This window comes from Hyla sarda, chromosome 3 (assembly GCF_029499605.1).
Source record: "Hyla sarda isolate aHylSar1 chromosome 3, aHylSar1.hap1, whole genome shotgun sequence".
NCBI lineage: Eukaryota > Metazoa > Chordata > Amphibia > Anura > Hylidae > Hyla > Hyla sarda.
This window is the reverse complement of record NC_079191.1, coordinates 332,661,895-332,684,365: the sequence shown is the minus strand read 5'-3', so window position 1 is coordinate 332,684,365 and position 22,471 is coordinate 332,661,895. Positions and strand designations below refer to the sequence as shown.

Below are 22,471 nucleotides of genomic sequence, written 5' to 3'. Positions count from 1 at the left end.
CTGAATGCTCAGGGTCACTCCATCGAACCCCCCACAGAAAGTGGGGTATTGGAGTGTGACCGAACGGGAGACCTGGAGAGACCCTGCAGACGAAAGTCTGGCTGACTGGCTTCAGTCCCGAGTGCCTGCAGGGACCCTCATCCAGAGTCCTTACACCAGCGGTGAGGTACTATAAACATGACCATGCCCACGGCAGCCCTGAGTTGGTGGGCAGACAGTGATGGAGACCATGCAGACAACAGTCTGGCTGAACAAGTACACTTCCAACCACTGGCTAAGAGGGGACAGCCAGATAGGCGATCACTATGCCCCACTGTCGCATGTGGGAGGGAGGGGAGGCCTAGGAGCCATGGTTAGTATCCCAGCCACCTAGGGAGATCGGGGGAGGCTGAGGAGCCATGGAAGGTATCCCCGTTACCCCATCTAGGGTCCATAGGACATGCTGGAACACTTCTTCGCACACCTCGCACAGTAGTGGGGTACAGGAACTCCGGCCGCAGATACATCAGCTGTGTGATGAGTGAGAGGTGGCGGAGGAGACCACTGCCTGGCTTACTGGTATGGGTCCATAGTATACAACGGGTCACTCCTTCGGACACCTCGCACAGCAGCTGGGTACCGGAATTCCAGCCGCAGATACATCAGCTGTGTGATGAGTGACAGGCGGTGGATGAAACCAAAACAGAACACTGTCTGGCTTACTGATATGAGTCCATAGTAGACAACGGGTCACTCTGTCGGACACCTTGTAAAAGCATTGGGGTACCAGAGTGCCATCCGTGGAGGCGGCAGCTGAGAGATGAGTGACAGGCGAGACTACTGTCCGGTATATCGACATCAGGACCAATCCATGCCAACATGGACACTTCCACGTAGACCTCACACTGAACGTGAGGAGCTGGAGCACTAACCACGGATGCGGCAACCTGTGGAGGAGGGAATCATATTGTATGACATGCCAGAACACCCCCTTGATTGTTGACCGGCAGACCTGACGTCCTTAGCGTCCGCAAGGAGTGCAAAAAAATAAATAAAATCTTGCAAGGGCACCCGACCAGTGTCTTGTCTCTGTAGGGAAGGACTGGAATTCGGCAGTGGGCATGACGGGTATGGCATGGCATGGTAGGGGAGAACAGTCACTGAATATATCCCCGACAGAAATCCTTGGCAAAAACCCACCACGTAGGTGCGCATACGTTTCCTGACAGAGTGAGAACCTTGCAGAAAAGATATACGCCAGAGGCATACCGCAACTGACAATGTAATTAGTCTCTAGCAGGCCACCGAACAGGGTGACTGAATGAAATAAAGAGACCCCCGATACCATCCCTAGAAAAGCGACCTTGCAGATATTAAGCTGATAAAACATATGTGACAGACCAAGGTTGTAATAGTGATTGGTTGCCACAAGGGGAACTCACAAGAAGCAATGAAAAATCAAGCTTGCAATACAATTTATGGCCACAAGAAGGCGTCAAACATCACCAAATGGTCTGAGTGAACAGCAGTGATTTTTTTTTCCAACTTTGACAGGTAGCGCAGCCCGCCGAGAAGGGAGGGCATGCTGGAGGAACACCCCCGGAGACGGCCTCATACTGTAAGGAGCAGGGGGAAGCCACTTGTAGCAAGATACAGCCGCCCCCTCAGTCACCCGGCCGCATGATCTGTGGTCGTTACAGGAACAGGGATGGGGAACTGGCTGAATGACGTGGCCGGTTTCTCCCCAACCGGGGAAGCGCCCAGTCGCGCAGTAAGCGGGCTGGTGTTGTGCCCCCACTGAGGAAGCAGTAGGCCACGTGGGACTGGAGACCCACTGCCTGCAGCTGTAGGTCAAAGGTGAGCCTAATAAAGAACATGGCCAGGACACTGCGCCTGGCCACAGCAGATAGAAGTAAGCGGGCTGGTATGCCCACACTGAGGTAGCAGTCAGGCGCGTGGGACCGAAGACTCGCTGCCTGCAGCTGTAGGTCTTCGGTCAGCCTAATAAAAAATGCAGCAAGGACACTGCACCTGGCTGCACAATAAAAGTAGTAAGCGGTCTGGCTACGCCCCCACTGGGGAAGCGGACAGCCGTGTGGGACCGGAGACCCGCTGCCCCAGAAGACAAACTGGGGCAGCAGCATAGAGTCTTCGGCCGATAGTGAGGAAAACGTGGCCAGGGCTGTGTGAACGGCAGCAATCCATGTGGGACCCGAAGTAGGGTGAGGGGGCAGCAGGTCCACCGGACTGTCCCTTCCAGGATGGCGCCAGTGGCCATGAGGGGTCCGGCCTTTGGCGATAAGGGGTTAACGACCCATACTCTTATGTTCCGTGCCCCTTTGTCGCATGTGGGAGATCAGGTTGCGCCATGCTCCTGTCACCCAACCTAGAAAAATAAAAGGAAAAAAGAACCTAACTAGACATACTTAAACAGAAAATAATAAAATAATAGACCAGGTCTGGGAGAGCTCCCAGACATGTGTCTTGCCTCCTTCTGACACTAGCTAAAACTGATTACCTCACTTCCAGTGGGCAGGTGCCAGGGAGGAGCTGACTTTTTTTTCCTACTGTCAGTGCCTCCTAGTGGCAAGAGCATATACCCATCAGTATCAGTGTCCCCCAATGAAGAGTGACCGAGAAAGTAAACTGTTCCTTTTTCTCTGGAGGTGATTGTGTTTTTTCTCTGGAGGTGATGGTGTTTCCCAAATATTCCTTTTCATTTGTCAGTCAAGTGTCACCTCCTTGCCTGCCCTTATCTGACCCCTCTTCATTTATGTAAAGGGTTCATCTTACAATTAAGTCGGGGCTGGGAAATAAGGGGAAGCAAGTAAACATGCCAGGCTGTGGCACTTGAGCAGCTCAGCCCAGTCTGAGAAATAAAAAGGTGATTTTACAAGTTTGGGAAATACCCAGAAAGATTTTAAAAACCAAGGATATTAAGCTTGGAAAAAAAAGAAAACTAAAGGGGCCTAATAACTATGGATACATATATTAGGGGGCAGTACATAGACCTATCCCAAGATCGTCTAGGGGACTACATTTATAGGGACAGAACGTTGATCCAAGGATTTATTCTGACATTTTGGAGATCAAAAATAATGAATCCCCCCCCCCTTCCCCTGGTACAGAGCAACTGGTGTTAACCTTATAAGGGATTTTTGCCTTCCTCTGGATAAACACAGTAAGGATATAGGTTGAACTTGATGGACTCTGCTCTTTTTTCAATCTTATGAACTATGCAACTAAGAACTATTTGCTCCAGGAAAGGTACAGTTTTCCTTTACACCTTAACAGCTATCCAAGGGTGTCAGCTGTATTTGCTGCTAAAAACTGCAGACAGAATCATTTTAACTTTATGCTGCAATTTCATTTGTCAAATCTTTCTACGTGTTAAATTTTATGCTCTTCATTCAAACAAAGACCCACTATATTCATAATTATCTATGCTATATCTTGTAAAAATTGATGACAAGATAAATGCAGCATGTGATCAGAAGATTTTAGCAAATATAGGTCACTTCTTGCTGCTACACTAGCGTCAGCGGCCAGCACATGCGGTTTTGAAATGCAGAAGAGAATTGGATTTGCTTCTGTTTAATATGGCAAGTCCTGGTCCTACCCACAGTCTACAACTACATGTCAAAAGTTTTTCTGATCAGGGTTTCAGTGCTGAGAACCCTATTGATCAGGAGAACAAGCGGGGATGCTCGTTATTATGGAACAACAAGACAAAGATCGCTGAGAGTAAAGTACCCTTATCCCAGCTCATTCTCCTGATTGGTGGGGATCTCAGCATTGAAAACCTGACTAATAGAAGCTTATGATATGTACCTATGACTTGTCAAAAGTTCAAAGTGTCAACCCATAAATTTGTTGCAATTCAGCAGCTAAATCTGCGGTGTAAAACTTGCTGTGAACTCACTATGTGTACCGCTATACATTAGGGTGGAGAGTGTAACAGCACAAGGCCTGCCAGGAATGTCTTGCGCTGACCTTTTAGAATTAATAGGTGCGTGACAATGTTAAAAAAAATTAATTTACAGAAATGTGCCCAGGCTGTCTGAATAGAATTAAAAAGAAAAGAACCCTATAATTACCTCCCCCACAGCCTAAGTAATCGCAGCTCCCAGTCTCCACCCCAATTCTCTTTTCTATGCTGTGGTCAACATGTCGCAATGTCGCTCAGCCAATCACTGCGGGACACTGCAACGGCCAATGATTGGTTGAACAGAAACATCTTCTGCCTACCCCAGCACCAGGAAGTGAACGTCAGCAGAGACGGGGTGTTGGGGTCATCCTGTCTCAGCCAGTGATTGGCTAGGATTCTTGAATCCACAACAATACGTATCCATAGAGGGAAACTTTTTCTGGACAGCCTTTTTTTAAACACATGCATCTAAATAAATGGCCATCTATGTAATGCCAGAACAGACCAGATCCGCCAGAGCTCTGTTTTGGCTTACAGAGGCATTACAGGCTCCTAAAAGGTCATATGGACAAGGATATCCTTATGTGACAACTCATTTTAATCTTTTTCACTTTCAATATTCACTGTATCTATTTCCACCTTGTCACATTGCTGCATAGACAATTTACCTTTGCTGTTGTGCATTCCACCATTTGTGCTTCATCTAAACAAATCCGCCACCACTCCACAGCAACAAGTGGGCTTGGTATTGCCATGTAGCGCTTTTGGTTCCGAAATCGGCGTCCATCTTTGCTATTGCTGTGAGGAATGTCCACATAATTTAACTCTGTTCTCAAAACATCGTATGTGGTTATGACTACATTTTGCTCTGCTAACATCTGAGGTTGTAGGAAGCCATGTTTCTTAACACCTTGATATACCTAAAAGTAAGCAAAGTTTTTATCAGATTATGCAAAATATCAATAAATGCTATGAACTACATAACTAGTGGATGCAATCTGCACTAGTTCCATCGCCAGGACTATAACCTTAGGGGATGAGCACAAGGGCAAAGGCAGTGCCTGTGTGCAGGTGTGAGCCATGGGCAGCTTGGAGGGGGATGGAAGTCCTAAAGCTTCCACTGATTATAATGGAAGGTTCAGTGCATAACCGCAAAGTAGTAACAAGTTTATTCTTTTTTTTTGGGCAGTTTGCTGTCAATGGAAAAAGGGTTTTCTAAAGCGCAAAAATCAGCAACATTTCTGAATCAAACACCATGCGGCTAGGGATGAGCGAACTTACAGTAAATTCGATTCGTCACAAACTTCTCGGCTGTTGATGATTTATCCTGCATAAATTAGTTCAGTTTTCAGGTGCTTTGGTGGCTGGAAAAGGTGGATACAGTCCTAGGAAAGAGTCTCCTAGGACTGTATCCACCTTTTCCAGCCCACGGGACCACCTGAAAGCTGAACTAATTTGTGCAGGATAAGTCATCCACTGCCGAGCCGAGAAGTTTGTGACGAATCGAATTTACTGTAAGTTCGCTCATCTCTACATGCGGCTATAAGCTGAGCAGCACCATGGTGATCACTATTAATGAGCTGGGAACAGTTTCATTCAGTATTCTCTTCCCAACCAGCAAGCAATTATCCAACAATTTTGGTTATCCAGAAAATCATGCTGCTGTGGAGGAGAGAGAATGGTGAAAACGAGTGCGGGATTCTTTTCTGTATTGCTTCGTGTTATCATTCAGCAAATGTGCAGAACTCTTTTCTATGTCACTTCTGCAGTATAGAAGGTTATACAGACATCAACACTGCTCTACCACCATAAATGGATGAAGTGATCTAATGATAGAGGCAACACAGAAATGTAGGCAGTTACATAGCTAAGGGTTACAGCCTCTACTCCATATCCACAGTATAACCTTCTCTTCTCCTTCACACTTCCTTCATACCCCTTACCTCTCCTCCACACCATACCCCTCACCTCTCCAGCACATCCACATCATATCACTCATCTGTCGTCTATGTCCACAGCATACCCCTTACCTCCCCAACATGTTCACATCATACCCATCACCTCTCTTCCACATAATACCACTCACCTGTCCTCCATGTCTACAGTACACCACTCATAACTCATCCATGTCAACTTCATACCCCTCACCTCTCCAGCACATCCACATCATATCACTCATCTGTCGTCTATGTCCACAGCATACCCCTTACCTCCCCAACATGTTCACATCATACCCATCACCTCTCTTCCACATAAGACCAATCACCTGTCCTCCATGTCTACAGCACACCACTCATAACTCATCCATGTCAACTTCATACCCCTCACCTCTCCAGCACATCCACATCATATCACTCATCTGTCGTCTATGTCCACAGCATACCCCTTACCTCCCAAACACGTTCACATAAGACCCCTCACCTCTCCTCCACAATATGGCTCTTTTTTCTCCAAGTTCCCCATCCAACTGTGTGTATAAACTGTACAATTCTGCCTCCTGTGTGCTTACAGGATGGCCAAGTGACACTGTCTCTGAACCTGATGTAAACTCTTTCATCTTGACTGTAATTCTTTTTCAAGTTTTAAAGTTGACTACGGGCTGCAAGAAGCAACAATGCTCCTTATTCAGGGAGAAGGAAACTTCTCTACACCAGCTACAAAGATCACCACATGTAAACAAGTCTTAACATACAACTATTCATAGACATTTCTGTGCTCTTTTCTACTTTTCTCACCCTCCCCATAGTCAATGTAGTAAATATGTTGATTTATTGCTGTCATAACAGGTATAATGGATGGCTATGTGCTTGGCTCCCTTATTACTATTTTACACGATCAAACAAATAATGGCACATATTTATCAATCTGTGTCTGATTTTTGTCTTAGACTGATAGACACCAATCACAGATCATCTTCCATCTCTTAAATTGCTCTGGTAAAATGAAACATGAGTTGTGATAGGTGATCAGACACATTTTTAACTCCGATAGATTGATAAACCTGGGCCAGCATCCTTACCATGACATGAAGGGAGGACGATTGAACATGGCGGTTAATTTCATCAACCCATTGATGACAGATGGAACTGGGAGAAATGATCAATGTTGCTCCTGTTGGAACAGGGTCCATTGCAACTAGACAGTGTGGACAATAGAAAGGTGTGGTGTTGATGCTTTCCCTTTTATAGTTTACACACTCCGCGTGTTGCCACAGATGGCACTGCATGCATTGTACTCGGTCCTTGAGGTCAGGACACCTGAGACTACCACAAATACATTCAAAACGGTAATCAGAGGTATTAATAGGGAAGACAGGACTGTCATGGCAGTCCATTTCCTGATAGATGAGTTCCATGTCATCTTGATTTGTTACTAAATCAGTAGATTCAACACAAGAGCTGTTGCTAGCAGTGGTAGACTGCTCATCTGTCACAGGATGCAAGGTGTCCAATCGCTTTGGAGTTCCACTATCTGTAGTACAACCTTGTAGCGGTTTTTCTGGAGTACTTGTTTTGTTCAGTGCACAGTAGTCATGATCCTTTGACAAGACATTTAGATCAGCATCGGTCTTAGAAGGGACTTCACCGTTTTCCCTGAGTTTATTCCTACTACTTTGCAGCCTGTTGGAAGATCGTGTGTTCTGCAAAAAAACGTAGAATGTATGATGAGAAATATTTTGTGGTAAACACTTTCTTCTTGTCCTATCAGGGGATTAACGAATATAAGAGATAAAAACACATATATTAAGGCATCATCTTATGACAAGTGTGTGTCAGAACATAAATATATGTTGAGCTTTCTGCATTCAAAAAAGCGGCAAAGGTGCTTCACATCAAGAAAATGTCTTGTAACCTTTCAAATAGAAGTCATCACAAAAGCATAAATACAAGTCCATGACAGCTTACCAATTTTTGGACTGAAGGTTTATCTCGAGTCATCTGTTCTTTATAATTCACCCCCAGTTTAAAGGATCCTTGGAGTCCCCGACCTTTAACCTGTTCCACTATCTTTTTGGAAAGCAGCTTAACCAAGGTCTTTTTGAGCAGTCGATGGTTGCTCTGCATATTGTATCTATAGATGGAGCTCACATATTTAAGGATGCCGATTGTGGACACACCTTTGCCCGTACTCATTTCCTTAATTGCGGCTAAAACCATGACCCGTACACCTGTAAAGTGAAAATAAAAACAATTCAGGATTTGTCTTTTGGGTAGGAGGTACACAAGATGTAGCTGCAAGCACTTTTAGCAATGCAACAAAGCATCACGAAAGCTGAGGACTGGGTGGGAATATGACGCGTAGGCAACCTAGTATGAAAGCCAGGCCCCCTGTACTAACGCAAATGGTACAGGTCACATGCCAAAATTACCTCTGCTAGCAGAGTGCATGGTGTGATGAAAGCGTCTTCATTCAAGCTACAATACATCATAGTAAGTGCCCATACCATCGCAGTAAGCTTACAGAACTTGTATGAGACTATATTTGACTGTTCTATAAACTTTTCCCTGGCCTATTCTTTTACACGAAAAAAAAAAATAGCTTGAAGTACCACTTTAGGGAAGAATACAACTTAGAATTGCATACTTAAGGATTCCCATTTTAGCATTTCAAATAAAAACAAATAAATAAAAATAAAATAATATAAAATGCTTCAAATTCAAGGCGCAGATCTGATGCAAGACCTTGACAATTTAGCCAACAGTTCTAATGAAGGGTTGCTAAAGAAACGGAAAGAGTCCTAAAGCCTCATGCTGCCTTCAGGAGGAGGGGAAAGACAGGTGAAGTGGCAGGGGAGCTGCTTAGAGCAGTCTGCTGCACAGCGCAACAGAACATTACTTCTAATGATATTCACTCTTTAATACAGAAATAGGTAAAACACTTACTGGGATACGTCTTCCTGTTGTCCACTACGCTGTCTTTCTTTTCCGTGGGTGGTGGTGGGATGAAATAGTTTACGGTTTTCCCCTAGAATAAAACTAATTTTAGTTTAATTCATTAAGTATGTTCGCCAAAAATAAAAACTTTTAGTAATATTCATAAAACCTGATTATATAATATTACTATGGAAAGTGGGAACATCTGATTTATACAATACGTTCTGCATTCAAATAGGTCAACATCATTTGATGTATTACCATGTTCTGCAGGTGTGTTCAGTATACTGTAGTGAAATCATGCAACATAACTCCAGATCTTTTTCCATAAATTTTTATTCTGCAGTGCAACAAATGGCAAAAAAGTCAGAAGAAAGTGTCTTTTCTTATACTAGTCTGTAGCACCGTTTCCCAACCAGGATTGCTCCAGCTGCTGCAAAACTACAACTCCCAGCATGCCTGGACAACCCAAGTAAAGCACTCAGACATCTCTGGCGCTCCCATAGAACGTGAATAGAGCGTGGGCCATATATAGCACAATCTCTAAAAAGCAGGGGTCCTCTCTAGGAGCCGGGGTCCCATTCTAGAGTTTGTGGCGGGAGGGTCCCAGCGGCCAGGGCACTAGCGATCAGATACTTAACACCTATTCAGTGGATGGGGATAAGATAGTTGTCACTAGATAATGTTATGAAGTAAATAACCAGGTCTATGTGAAAATATTTCCTGCCCTGTGTAAAAACAAAAGTGGTAGGGAGTGAACCACTAATAAACATTAAAAACAATTTCTGTATAAAATACAGGGAAAAAAAATTTAAAAGAAAACTAAAAAAGTCTGTCCAAGAATATATTTTTTACCAAATTGTGAAAAGAAAACATGAAAACGGACACCACAGTAAGGTCCTAAAGCCTCAAATAATGGTGTCTTTGGTTGTTGCAAATCACAATTTATCACTAATCCCAAAACACCAAGAGCTTGTGGCTTCCATTTGAACTGGCTGTCATCTGTGAGACCCGGAATGCGTATTACCTCAGGTAACGTCAGCAAGTCCGCTTTAAAATCTTTTCTAGGATGACAAAGGATCAAGCTCAAAACTTCCACTGTCTTCCCCAGACCCATTTCATCTGCAAGAATACCTCCAGGCCGCTCATGGGCAGCAGCGGGACGTTCACGGATTATACTGGAGGAGAAAAGAAAAGCACAAAGAGCAGACTCTGCATGAGTAATTGCTTTCTGGAAAACTCTTATCTTTCTACAATAAAATATTATTGTGTTGTGTTACAGCAGGATGTGTTGGAGGGAAAATTACAGTACAATATTGGTTTACTTTATGCAGGGCAACTAATTCAGATATAGATATCTTTGCAATGCATTCATGAAAACACAGAAAAAGAGACGGAAAAAGGATTTGTTCCTGCTCTGGACAGTTCCTGACATGGACAGAGGTGTCAGCAGAGAGCATTGTGGTCAGACAGAAAAGAACTATACAAGTTTCTCTAAAGCATAAAGCAGCTGGTAAGTACTGAAAGGATTCAGATTTTTATCTTGAAGGGATTTACAAATCTGTTTAACCTATTGGAACCAGTCGATTTAGAAAACAAAATAGTTTTCCACAGGAGTACCCCTTTAGGGTACGTTCACACATACAGGATCCTGCGCAGATTTGATGCGCAGGATTTTTAACTGACGATTAGAATCTATGCTCAGTCACTGAGTTTATATTGTAATCTGCAGCAGAAAATCCTGTGCATCAAATCCTGCGCATCAAATCTGCGTGCGTGTGAACTTACCCTTAAACGAGATATCCAGTGGTGACTCAGTGGTGAGCAACTTATCCCCTATCCTAAGGATATGGGATAAGTTGCAGATCGCGGGGGGTCCGACCGCTGGGGCCCCCCGCGATCTCCTGTACGGAGCCCCAACAGCCAGCGGGAAGGGGGCGTGTTGACCTCCGCACGAGGCGGCGGCCGACACGCCCCCTCAATACAACTCTATGGCAGAGCCGAAACGCTGCCTTCGGCAATCTCCGGCTCTGCCATTGAGATGTATTGAGGGGGCGTGTCGGCCGCCGCTTCGTGCGGGGGTCGACACCCGCTATCTGGGCCGAGAGCCGGGGCCCCGTACAGAGAGATCGCAGGGGGCCCCAGCGGTCGGACCCCCCGCGATCTCAAACTTATCCCCATCCTTAGGATAGGGGATACGTTTTTCACCACTGGACTACCCCTTTAAGGTTTGTATACTGGAATATCCCTTTAGGAACATACATTGCATTACATTATATTACTTATCCTGCACTAATACTGGATTAAAGCTGGTAAGAACTACACTGTGTTGCCATTGGAAACCATTATCATTGTCAACAGTTCAGCTATCATACTGTAAAAAAGTAAGGCAAAAAAAAAGTTTTGCTGCATGGTATATTTTACAGGATCCAGCTGGATGGAATACCACTGTGCTCTGCACTATTCTATCCAGCAAATGCTGATGGATATGTCTCATACTATTCTATCCAGCAAACGCTGATGGATATGTCCCATACATGTTATACGTCTATACCTGGGTCATGTGACCACCATTCAGACCACCAGAAAATTACATGGCTTTGTGTGTTTTAGGAAGCAATCTGTGCCCCTTTTAGCTCTATCTGTATGCTGCTGCCATCTCTGTGGGATCAGGATGTATAGTAATAGACTTCCACTGAGGCCGTGTTCACAACATAAAATAAAGCCAAATGTTTTAAATATGTGTGGAAAAATGCAGTAGAAAATCAACATGTTATCACAGCTTGAGAACTTAAAAACTTCATAAAACACCTTAAGTGTGATTTTAGGTCAAATCACTTGATCTTCATTGCAATATTTCTCAAATGAACACATGGAAATGCATCAAAGTTACACATGATGTGAACTGATCCCAGCCCACTTATGATCCTCAGCAGTTCAGGCTGCTGGTATGTAGCCAGGTGATAGGTCAACAGGTGGGGAAACTGCAGTGTTACCACCTCTCTCTGCAAAGCAGAGGCTTCATGGGAAATGTAAACAACAGCATTACAAAATGATTTTATTGGGGAAATATAAATCAGTATGACTGAAAAGTTAAGAATGCCACATCAGCTAAAATAGGTAAGCACAAGGCATACACAAGTATGCAGGCAGTCTCAGAAGCCTGTATAAGTGGAGCGCCAATAACTATTAACCCCTTAAGGACCAGGCCAATTTTATTTTTGTGTTTTCGTTTTTTCCTCCTCGCCTTCTAAAATCCATAACTCCTTTATATTTCCATCTACAGACCCATATAAGGGCTTGTTTTTTGCGTGATCAATTGTACTCTGTAATGAAACCTCTCATTTTACCATAAAATGTACGGCGAACCCCCAAAAAAAAATTTAGGGAGGAAATTTTAATGAAAACCACAATTTTGCGCATTTTGGAGGGTTTTGTTTTCACACTATACATTTTACGGTAAAAATTACATGTGTTCTTTATTCTGTGGGTCAATACGATTAAAATGATACCCATGGCTAGATACTTTTATATTTTTGTACCGCTTAAAAAAAATCTAAAACTTTTTGTATAAAATCAGTAATCTAAAATCACCCTATTTTGACCACCTATAACTTTTTCATTTTTCCGTATATAGGGCAGTATGAGGGCTAATTTTTTGCACCGTCATCTGTACTTTTTATTGATACCACATTTGCATATATAAAACTTTTAGATAATTTGTTATAAATTTTTTTTTTTTTATAAAATGTGACAAAAAAAAAGCTTCATTTTTGGACTTTAATGTTTTACGTTTACGCCATTCACTGTATGGGATAATTAACATTATATTTTGATAGTACGGACATTTACACACGTGGCGATACCAAATATGTTTATATAAAAATAAAAAATAAACGCTTTTTGGGGGTAAAATGGTACATTTTTCAACTTTTATTTTACACTTTTTATGTCCCCATAGGGGACTATCTATAGCAATCCTTTGATTGCTAATCCTGTTCAGTGCTATGTATAGGACACAGCACTGATCAGTATTATCGGTCATCTTCTGCTCTGGTCTGCTTGATTGCAGACCAGAGCAGAAGACCCCGGGAGACAGCCATTCAAAGTACCGCACTGCCGCAGATGCCGCGATCTGTATTGATCATGGCATCTGAGGGGTTAATGGCAGACATCCGCGTGATCGCGGATGTCAGCCATTACGGGCAGGTCCCTGGCTGCTACTAGCAGCCGGAACCTGCTGTGTATGACGCGAGCACCGTTCCGATGCTCGCGGTCACACACATGACATATATGTACGTCCTGGTGTGGGAAGTCCCGCCAAACCAGGACGTACATTTACGGCCGTGGTCGTTAAGGGGTTAAAATAATGAGACTGCATGGTAAATTGGGTAAACTTAAAATAAAATATATGAAATACAATACAGAACTGGTGATTTTTGATCACTTCATATACCAGAAAAAAAAAAAAGTGATTACAAAGTTCCATCAAACCAAAAATGATAGCAATACCAATAAAAACTACAGATCAAGGCACAAAAAATGAGACCTCATACAGCCCCCCACAAAATAAAAGTGTTTTAGGGGTCAGAAAAGGATAATTTTAAGCATACAATTGTTTTACTATATAAATTGGGTATCGTAATCATATTGGGGGAGATTTATCAAAACCTGTGGACAGGAAAAGTTGCCCAGTTGCCCATAGCAACCAATCAGATTACTTCTTTCATTTTTCACAGGCCTTGTTAAGAATGAAAGAAGTGAGCTGATTGGTTGCTATGGGCAACTGGGCAACTTTGCCTGTCCACAGGTTTTGATAAATCTCCCCCATTGACCTTCAAAATAAACATAATAGGTCATTTTCATTGAGAAGTGCACTGCATAGAAATTCGCCAATTTGTGGTAAAATAAATGACGTCATTAAAAAAGTACAATTGACGGCGAAAAAAACAAGCCCCCATATGGGTGAGTAGGTGGAAAATTATACAACTTATGAATATAAGAAGGCAAAGAGGGAAAAAAATGCACAAACGAAAAGTCACTGCAGCTATAAAAAGGTTAACATAGTGTCAATCCAGCCTTGCTCAACTTTGCAAAGTGAACTAATAATAAGTTATACTAACCACCCAAACACTTTGCTCTTTTAGTAGGCCATTATAATAGCAGAAACTATATACAGTACAGTGATTCCTCAACTTACAATGGCCTCAACATACAATAGTTTCAACATACAATGGTCCAGAAAAGATCATTGTAACTTGAAACCAGACTCAACATACAACGCAACGGACAGTCCAGATCTGCGAAACGTGTCAATGGCTGGAACTGACCAATCAGAATGGGCACTCACTGGTAAAACCACATATATTACTGAAGTGCATGCACTGACTGGCTGTCTGGTAGCACCTCCCTACAGTACAGGGAGGTATTACATGTTCTGTACTACTCTTTACCTATGCCACAGTTAGCTGCTCCTTTGGACACCAGATGAGAAGGCTCCATTTTACTGTTTTAGGACATTGCGTGTACAGTACAGAGCCCTGAAGAAGCTCCTGTCCTCTACATAGACAATGATTTACAGCTCCCAGCAGCATTTATATGTAAGGACTTGCTTTATCTATATTAGTTATCTACTTATTTTTCTTTAAAAACAATTATTTCCATAGTTATGGTCTCAACATACAATGGTTGTCCTAGAACAAATTAATATTGTAACTTGAGGGACCATTGTACAGGTATATTTGCCACTGCTGCAAATAAGTCGGTTTCCAGATTCTGCTGTCAACAGTGTCTGCTAAAATATATATTAAAATTATTATTGGCTTTCCATACCCTATCCAAAGGTATACTGGACATGTAGGTCATTTCACAAAAGCTAATCTAAATAATTTTTGACATTAAGAGTACATAACAGTAGTTTTACCTTCCAGAAAAGGGGTTAAAGAAGATTTTTCTAGCATCTATTGTTGTGACTTCTCTCCATAATGGATGCAGTGCACTTTCTACACAAAGAGAAAATAAATTGGTGATTCACATAATGCACTAAAATGCAAATAAAAAGGCACTCATTAATAGAGAAATACAATTCTTGTTGTAAATGGCATAACTCATTGGACATTCTTGTCCTTGCACTGATTTCTAATGTCATCCCGCATACATCTACTGAATAGAGGTAATTTACAATTATACGAATAGCTTTACACTGCATTTTTCCTCAGGATCTTTTCAGACATACAAGTCCTGACGTATTTGCAAAACGTCTCCATAGGGCTCCAATACTTAAGAGGCCACAAGACAAAACTCCAACCACACTCTCCCATGGGATTTAAGTAAATCTGTCATCAGTTTCACCTGCACTAACCACTGATGCCACCAATACTTATCTGTACCGATTCCGTGCTCTAGATCTTCGGCTATCCTCATCGATATCTTCCGCTCCGGGCCTGAATTGGCTTCTCTGCTGGGTCCCTCTGCTAGCAAACAGCAGCGGTGACCCCACGAAGCTCCATTCATGCTCCAAGTCGGATCCAGAGTGGAAGATGACGAAGAGGATAGCCAAAGATCCGGAGCATGCAATGAGACCAGATAAGTATCGTTATCAGTGTCACCTGCACTACAGGTTAGTGAAGGTGACACTGATGACAGATTTCCTTTAATTATAGATTTCTGTGTTTTAGTATATTAGCATATGTGCCAGTCATACAGGAAAAAGGGTGTCTCTTTGGCCTCTGTCTGGTCGGTAGACCACAGCATAGCAATGATGTATAGAATAGCACAGTAGACTATGGTATATCCATAGAGGGGATCCAAAAAATATGTATATTAGCCTAAAAGTGATGGACGCCACTGTATGGTATTAAAGGGGTATTCCAGGATTTTTTATTTTTTTTATTTGACTATGCTACAGGGGCTGTAAAGTTAGTGTAGTTCATAATAAAGGGTCTGTACCTGTGTGTGACGGTTTTCTCACAATTCTTATGTGATTTTCCCCCCAATATTTATTTTTAACAGCATACAAAATGACTGTTGTCTCAGATTTTTCCCAGGTTGCAATGCGGCAGAGACCTGACTCACTAGTCAGCTGATGACAGGGAGCCTGTCTGCTTCAATGGGTGGAGGGATCGCTTGGTGGGAGAGAGATCAATCTGCAACTAATGCAACAGCTGTAGGCACCCTGATTGAAAACCACAGGTCTTTTAAATGGATGCAGCTCATTTATGTTTCATTGGGTGGGGTGGCTGATGTGTGGGAGGGAGGAAAATGGAATTATTAGATTTGTAGGCAAAGAAGAAAACTCAAACAGGAAATCCCAGTTCACAAAAAGCTAGCCAGTGTTATGGTAATCTCATGACATAGCCATTTAGCCAAGACAAGCGCAGATCCTTCCTAAGCATGTCCATTACTGTCTGCCAGGTACGTACTAAAAATTACCTTATGGTGGATAACCCCTTTAAACTCCAAATAGGCAACTCAATCTCCTGGGTCATACATAGGACCCTTTGGATGCACATGACAGCCAAATGTCAGGCCCATAGATGTAGCATGAAAAGGTAGGTCCAGAAACAGGTTGGTTATCATTAGAAGTCCTCTTTATTGAAGCAGGTTTAATAGTCCCTACAGCAAACCCATAAAAGTGACTAATACATCTTCATACTTTATGGAATATGTTGATTATATATGAGCTGTTAAATGCTTTCTCATGACCTGAATAATGGATATCCTTACAGCCTTAGGGGTGTGGAAATTTAATAAAAACTACTTGTCCATGGGACTAAAATGTAGCAAAATCTACTTGTTCCTCATGATGATCCACTTGTCCCGGCCAATTTTCGCTTTTACACTCTAGTTTTTCCTCCTCGGCCTATAATAGCCATAACTAACTACTATAATAATACCTTTTAATTGTTCCATAACATATGCTCCGAAACAAAGAAAAAATGAGGTCGAGCTAACATGCTATTTTGATACTTTAGGCCGGCGTGATTACAGCAATACCAGATTTGTATAGTTTGTCATGTTTTACTAATTTTAAAAAAATTCTAAGCTTTTTAGAAAATTTTTTTAATTGCCATTTTCTGACCCCTGTAGCTTTTTTTTTTCTTTGCATGCAAGGCTGTATGAGGGCTCATTTTTGCGCCATAATCTGTTTTTTATATCGGTACCATTTTGGTATTGATCTAACTTTTTAATTGTCTTTACATTTTTTTCTGGGATATAATAAAAATTGCAATTCTGTGTTTTTTTTTTTTTTACATTTACATCATTTACTGTACGGGATACATAAACTTATATTTTAATAGTTCATACAATTACGCACGCATCAATACCAAAATGTTTATTTTTATTATGTTTACATGTTTTTATATAGGAAAAGGGGGTGATTTGAACTTTTAATATGGAAGGGGTTAATGTGTGTCTTTTGTACTTTTATAAAAAAAAAATTTTTTTTATTTTTTTTTACACTTTATTACCCTTAGGGGACTTTTAGAAGGAATCATTAGATTGCTTCTATAGATCAATAGAGTTCAGCCAAGCTCTATCAATGACAGAGCCACAGGACACCAGGGAACAAGTCAGCCCTCCGGCTACCTCTCGAGTGGATCACCCCCCTAGGGGATGGCGATCCACCCCACTAGTCCACCAGGGAGCATTCACATGTCCCTTTAGACACCGCTGTCAACGGCAATCTAAAGGGTTAATAGCCAGCCACGGCGATCACCGCATGCTGGCTATTAGCGGCAGCCCCCCAGCTACTGGGAACAGCTGGGGGCTGCAGAGTACAGAGCAGGCACGATCCTGAGCCTACTCCATACAACTCTCTGGGCAAAGCAGGACTAAGGGCCTGAAAAATTCACCTGCCCGGCGCCCGGAACTGCATGTCCCGGGCATCGGGTGATAGGAATTCCACATCCCTGAGCCTATGGGTGTTGGATGCATTAAACAGATGTCCAAAAGTGGCATCTGTCACCTATAAGCTACAAAGGCTTCAGGTTACAAATATTTTCAAAATTCAATAGTCTTTTCTGCACCATTGTAACTTTAAACCATACTTAACATACAATGGTACAAAAAGTCCAGATTTGAAAAACCGCTGGAAGAAGAGACCAATCAGTATGGGCATATCATAGATAAATCACCAGGTACTGTATTACTGAAGTGCATGCACTGACTGACTGTCACCTTCCTACAATACAGGGAGGTACCACATGTTATGTACTACTCTTTACCCATGCCAGGGTTAGCTGCTCCTTTGGACACCAGGTGGGGGCAGCGCCATTTAACTTTTTTGGGACACTGCGTGTACTGTACAGGACCCTGAAGAAGCTCCTGACCTATACATAGCCTGTGATTTATATCTTCTAGCAGATTTTTCTTACATTTATATGTAAGGGCTTGCTTTATATGTATTAGTTAGCTACTTATTTTTCCTTATTCCTCACTATTTATGGAGGACATGTTGGGGCTTCAAAACCATTTACCAGGTTTCCATAGAGTTATGGTCTCAACATACAATGGTCCTACTGGTCATTAATATTGTAACTTGAGGGACCACTGCTCAGTAGACATGCATTGATAAGCTCACAATGTATCCAATAAACAGATCCCAGTCTGTCTATGGGTGACAGATAACACTGTTTTACATTGGGAGCCTTTTCAGAGGTCTTTATGTTTCTGTAAGTGAGATAAAGGGAAGACTTTATCTTTCCCTGCACATGACCCATCTTTACGGGGTAGATTGGGAAAAAAATTTACGTAAAATAAATTATAAAGAGAAAATGTACAAAGTATCAAACAGAAGGATGCTTTGCAGAATATGGCAAAAGTATCTACCACTAGAAGGCACATTGTTGAAGTTCTCTCTCTGCAGCATCCAATTGACGGCTTCATTCTGGTATGGTCTTAGGACGGGTATTAGGGCTGGATGCTGCACATCTTCTTGCAGAACTTTTTCTTCTTGTTGATGAGTCTGTCTGACATACTCATAAAGTTCTTCAATATTTTGTCTCTCCAGATCTTGGTCTGACTCTTCCTCATCATCATCCGATATATCTGCAAGTAGGTAACACACACTTTAAATACTAAGGCAATAAAAAAAAGTTATTTAAAAACAAACAAACATAAAAGCAAAACCAAAACTTCCATTGTGCTCAATTACAGATTTCCATATTTTAGTCTATTGAGATCTATGTGCCAGTCATACAAGCACCAGTATGTCCTGTATTTATGATTGCTTAGCTTATTAAGGAAAATAAAGAGGGGATCACACTGTCCTCCCAACAAGCAGAGATAGAGCGGGCTCTGGCTGCCCACACGATGCTAAGGCATGATGGGAGTGGTAGAGCACAGAGTAAAATCAAAAATGCAAGATGGTAACTGATCAGAAGCATACAGGAGGCTGAACTGCAAGGAAGAGAGTCATAGACAATAAGATGGGACCGGGGAGGGGGGGGGGGGGGGGGTCAACACTGTAAAGATGTCTTTTTGCTAAATACACTGCTCAAAAACATAAAAGGGAACCCTTGAACAACACAATGTAACAAAGTCAATTACACTTCTGTGAAATCACACTGTCCACTCAGGAAGCAACACTGATTGACAATTTCACATGCTGTTGTGCAAATGGAACAGACAACGGGTGGAAATTATAGGCCATTAGCAAGACACCCTCAATAAAAGGCATGGTTCTGCAGGTGGTGACCACAGACCATTTCTCAGTTCCTATGCTTCCTGGCTGATGTTTTGGTGACTTTTGAATGCTGGCAGTGCTTTCACTCTAGTGGTAGCATGAAACGGGTGTCTAACCCACACAAGTGGCTCAGGTAGTGCAGCTCATGCAAGATGGCACATCAACGCGAGCTGTGGCAAGAAGGTTTGCTGTGTCTGTAAGTTTAGTGTCCAGAGCATGGAGGCGCTACCAGGAGACAGGCCAGTACATCAGGAGAAGTGGAGGAGGTTGTAGGAGGGCAACAACCCAGCAGCAGGACTGCTACCTCTGCCTTTGTGCAAGGAGCCCTGCAAAATGACCTCCAGCAGGCCATAAATGTGCATGTGTCCACTCAAACGGTCAGAAACAGACTCCATGAGGGAGGGATGTGTGCCAGACATCCACAGGTGGGGGTTGTGCTTATAGCCCAACACCATGCAGGAGGTTTGGCATTTGCCAAAGAACACTAAGATTGGCAAATTCGCCACTGGCGCCCTGAGCTCTTCACAGATGAAAACAGGTTCACACTGAGCATGTGACAGAGTCTGGAGATGCCATGGAGAATGTTCTGCTGCCTGCAACATCCTCCAGCATGGCCGGTTTGGTGGTGGGTCAGTAATGGTGTGGTGGGCTTTTCTTTGGTGGCTGCACAGCCCTCCATGTGCTTGCCGGAAGTAGTTTGACTTCTATTAGGTACAGAGATGAGATCCTCAGACCCCTTGTGAGACCATATGCTGGTGCGGTTGGCCCTGGGTTCCTCCTAATGCAAGACAATGCTAGACCTCATGTGGCTGGAGTGTGTCAGCAGCTTCTGCAAGAGGAAGGCATTGATGCTATAGACTGGCCCTCCTGTTCCCCAGACCTGAATCCGACTGAGCACATCTGGGACATCATGTCTCGCTCCATCCACCGACGCCATGTTGCACCACAGACTGTCCAGGAGTTGGCAGATGCTTCAATCCAGGTCTGGGAGGATATCCCTCAGGAGACCATCCGCCACCTCATCAGGAGCATGCCCAGATGTTGTAAGGAGGTCATACGGGCACGTGGAAGCCACACACACACACTACAGAGCCTCATTTTTTACTTGTTTTAAAAGGACATTAAATCAAAGTTGGATCAGCCTGTAGTGTGTTTTTTTTACTTTGATTTTGAGTGTGACTCCATATTCAGACCTCCATGGGTTGATAAATTTGATTTCCAATGATACATTTTTAGTGATTTCGTTGTCAGCACATTCAACTATGTAAAGACGAAAGTGTTTCAAATGAACAGTTCATTCATTCAGATCTAGGATGTGTTATCTTAGTGTTCCCTTAATTTTTTTGAGCAGTGTATCTTTGCAAACAATAAAGATAAAGTTATAAATGTCAAGCCTGTAACGCATAGGGTTTTTTATGTTTTTTTTTTACATGCAAACCTATGAGCAACAGATGCCACTGTAAACCTATAAAGTGGAATCTATTACAGGCATACACTGGAGTTTCCCATTGGCAAATTCTTGTTAGAAAGGTGTAAAAAGGCCCAACTGAGAAAAATGGTATAAAATGTTATAGCCCCCTTGAGCTACATTTTATGTAACTTCCAGAATTACGTAAACAGCATAGTTCCCTGGGCCAACTGAGTTAGCGTGACTGACACCAGGTGAATTTCCTGCAGTGTCAAATACGCAGTGTATATGCTACACGTAACCCTAGCATGAAGGCTAAAATATGATTTTTCTACGTTAAGTGACTGTTTTCCATGCAGACCATTTTTGGGCAGCAATTCAATGGAGTTTTCCATTGGCAAATTCTTGTTAGAAAAGGTGTAAAAAGGCCCAGCTACATTTTATGTAACTTCCAGAATTACGTAAACAGCATAGTTCCCTGGGCCAAGTGAGTTAGCGTGACTGACAACCGGTGAATTTCCTGCAGTGTCAAATACGCAGTGTATATGATACACGTAACCCTAGCCTGAAGGCTAAAATATGATTTTTCTACGTTAAAGGGGTATTCCGGGAATTTTTTTTATTTGACTATGCTACAGGGGCTGTAAAGTTAGTGTAGTTCATAATATAGTGTCTTTACCTGTGTGTGACGGTTTTCTCACAATTCTTATGTGATTTTCCCCCCAATATTTATTTTTAACAGCATACAAAATGACTGCTGTCTCAGATTTTTCCCAGCTTGCAATGCGGTCGAGACCTGACTCACTAGTCAGCTGATGACAGGGAGCCTGTCTGCTTCAATGTGTGGAGAGAGCAATCTGCAACTAATGCAACAGCTGTAGGCACCCTGATTGAAAACCACAGGTCTGCAGCTCATTTATGTTTCAATGGGTGGGGTAGCTGATGTGTGGGAAGGAGGAAAATAGTATCATGAGATTTGTAGGCAAACAAGAAAACTGAAAACAGGAAATACAAGTTCACAGAAAGCTAGCCACAGTGTTCTGGTAATCTCACAGCATAGCCATTTAGCCCAAGACAAGCGCAGATTCTTCCTAAGCATGTCCATTACTGTCTGTCAGGTACATACTAAAATCACCTTATGCTGGATAACCCCTTTAAGTGACTGTTTTCCATGCAGACCATTTTTTGGGCAGCAATTCAGTATTGCTGGTATCTTTCCTAATAAAGAACAGTTAATCCATGGGCCAGCCTTAATAAATAGGGTTTGACTTTATTAGACATTACTTTAAAGTACCCCTGTACTTTTTACTGACATGTCATATTTCTTTTTAATACATGCATCAGCCATAGTATAACAATTCCAGAGCATGTCTTCTTGAAACTCAGAATTGTGTTGTTCCTCTATTATTCCTCCAAGAAAATCATGAATAAATTGACATCTGGGCATTATCTAGCCCAGACACGGTCAAATCTCTGTCAATATTAATAAGCTGTCTAGGGACACAACCTTTTGACATGAATCATGGTAACAGACATCAATTTCATATATTTTCAGCAGGAATAAGGAGGAACGATGCAGTACAGCGCTCTTAGAA

The 22,471-nt window shown here is 42.5% G+C and overlaps 1 protein-coding gene and 1 long non-coding RNA gene across 2 annotated transcripts in view; one reads left to right on the top strand and one right to left on the bottom strand.

The window, feature by feature from the left end:
- The window catches only part of SHPRH (SNF2 histone linker PHD RING helicase), a 123,348-nt gene that overhangs the window by 83,794 nt on the left and 17,083 nt on the right, over positions 1-22,471 (bottom strand). Inside the window, exons 4-10 of the mRNA XM_056567320.1 lie at positions 18,613-18,831; positions 14,705-14,783; positions 9,809-9,959; positions 8,791-8,872; positions 7,813-8,075; positions 6,927-7,547; positions 4,576-4,827 (exon numbers count right to left, since the gene is read on the bottom strand). Coding sequence (XP_056423295.1) covers positions 4,576-4,827; positions 6,927-7,547; positions 7,813-8,075; positions 8,791-8,872; positions 9,809-9,959; positions 14,705-14,783; positions 18,613-18,831 — 1,667 coding nt within the window. The remainder of the gene's footprint in view (positions 1-4,575; positions 4,828-6,926; positions 7,548-7,812; positions 8,076-8,790; positions 8,873-9,808; positions 9,960-14,704; positions 14,784-18,612; positions 18,832-22,471) is intronic.
- LOC130362583 (uncharacterized) lies at positions 13,627-22,462 on the top strand. The gene is made up of 3 exons (XR_008891479.1): positions 13,627-13,746; positions 18,794-18,837; positions 22,432-22,462. It is a non-coding gene; the product is annotated as an uncharacterized LOC130362583 (long non-coding RNA).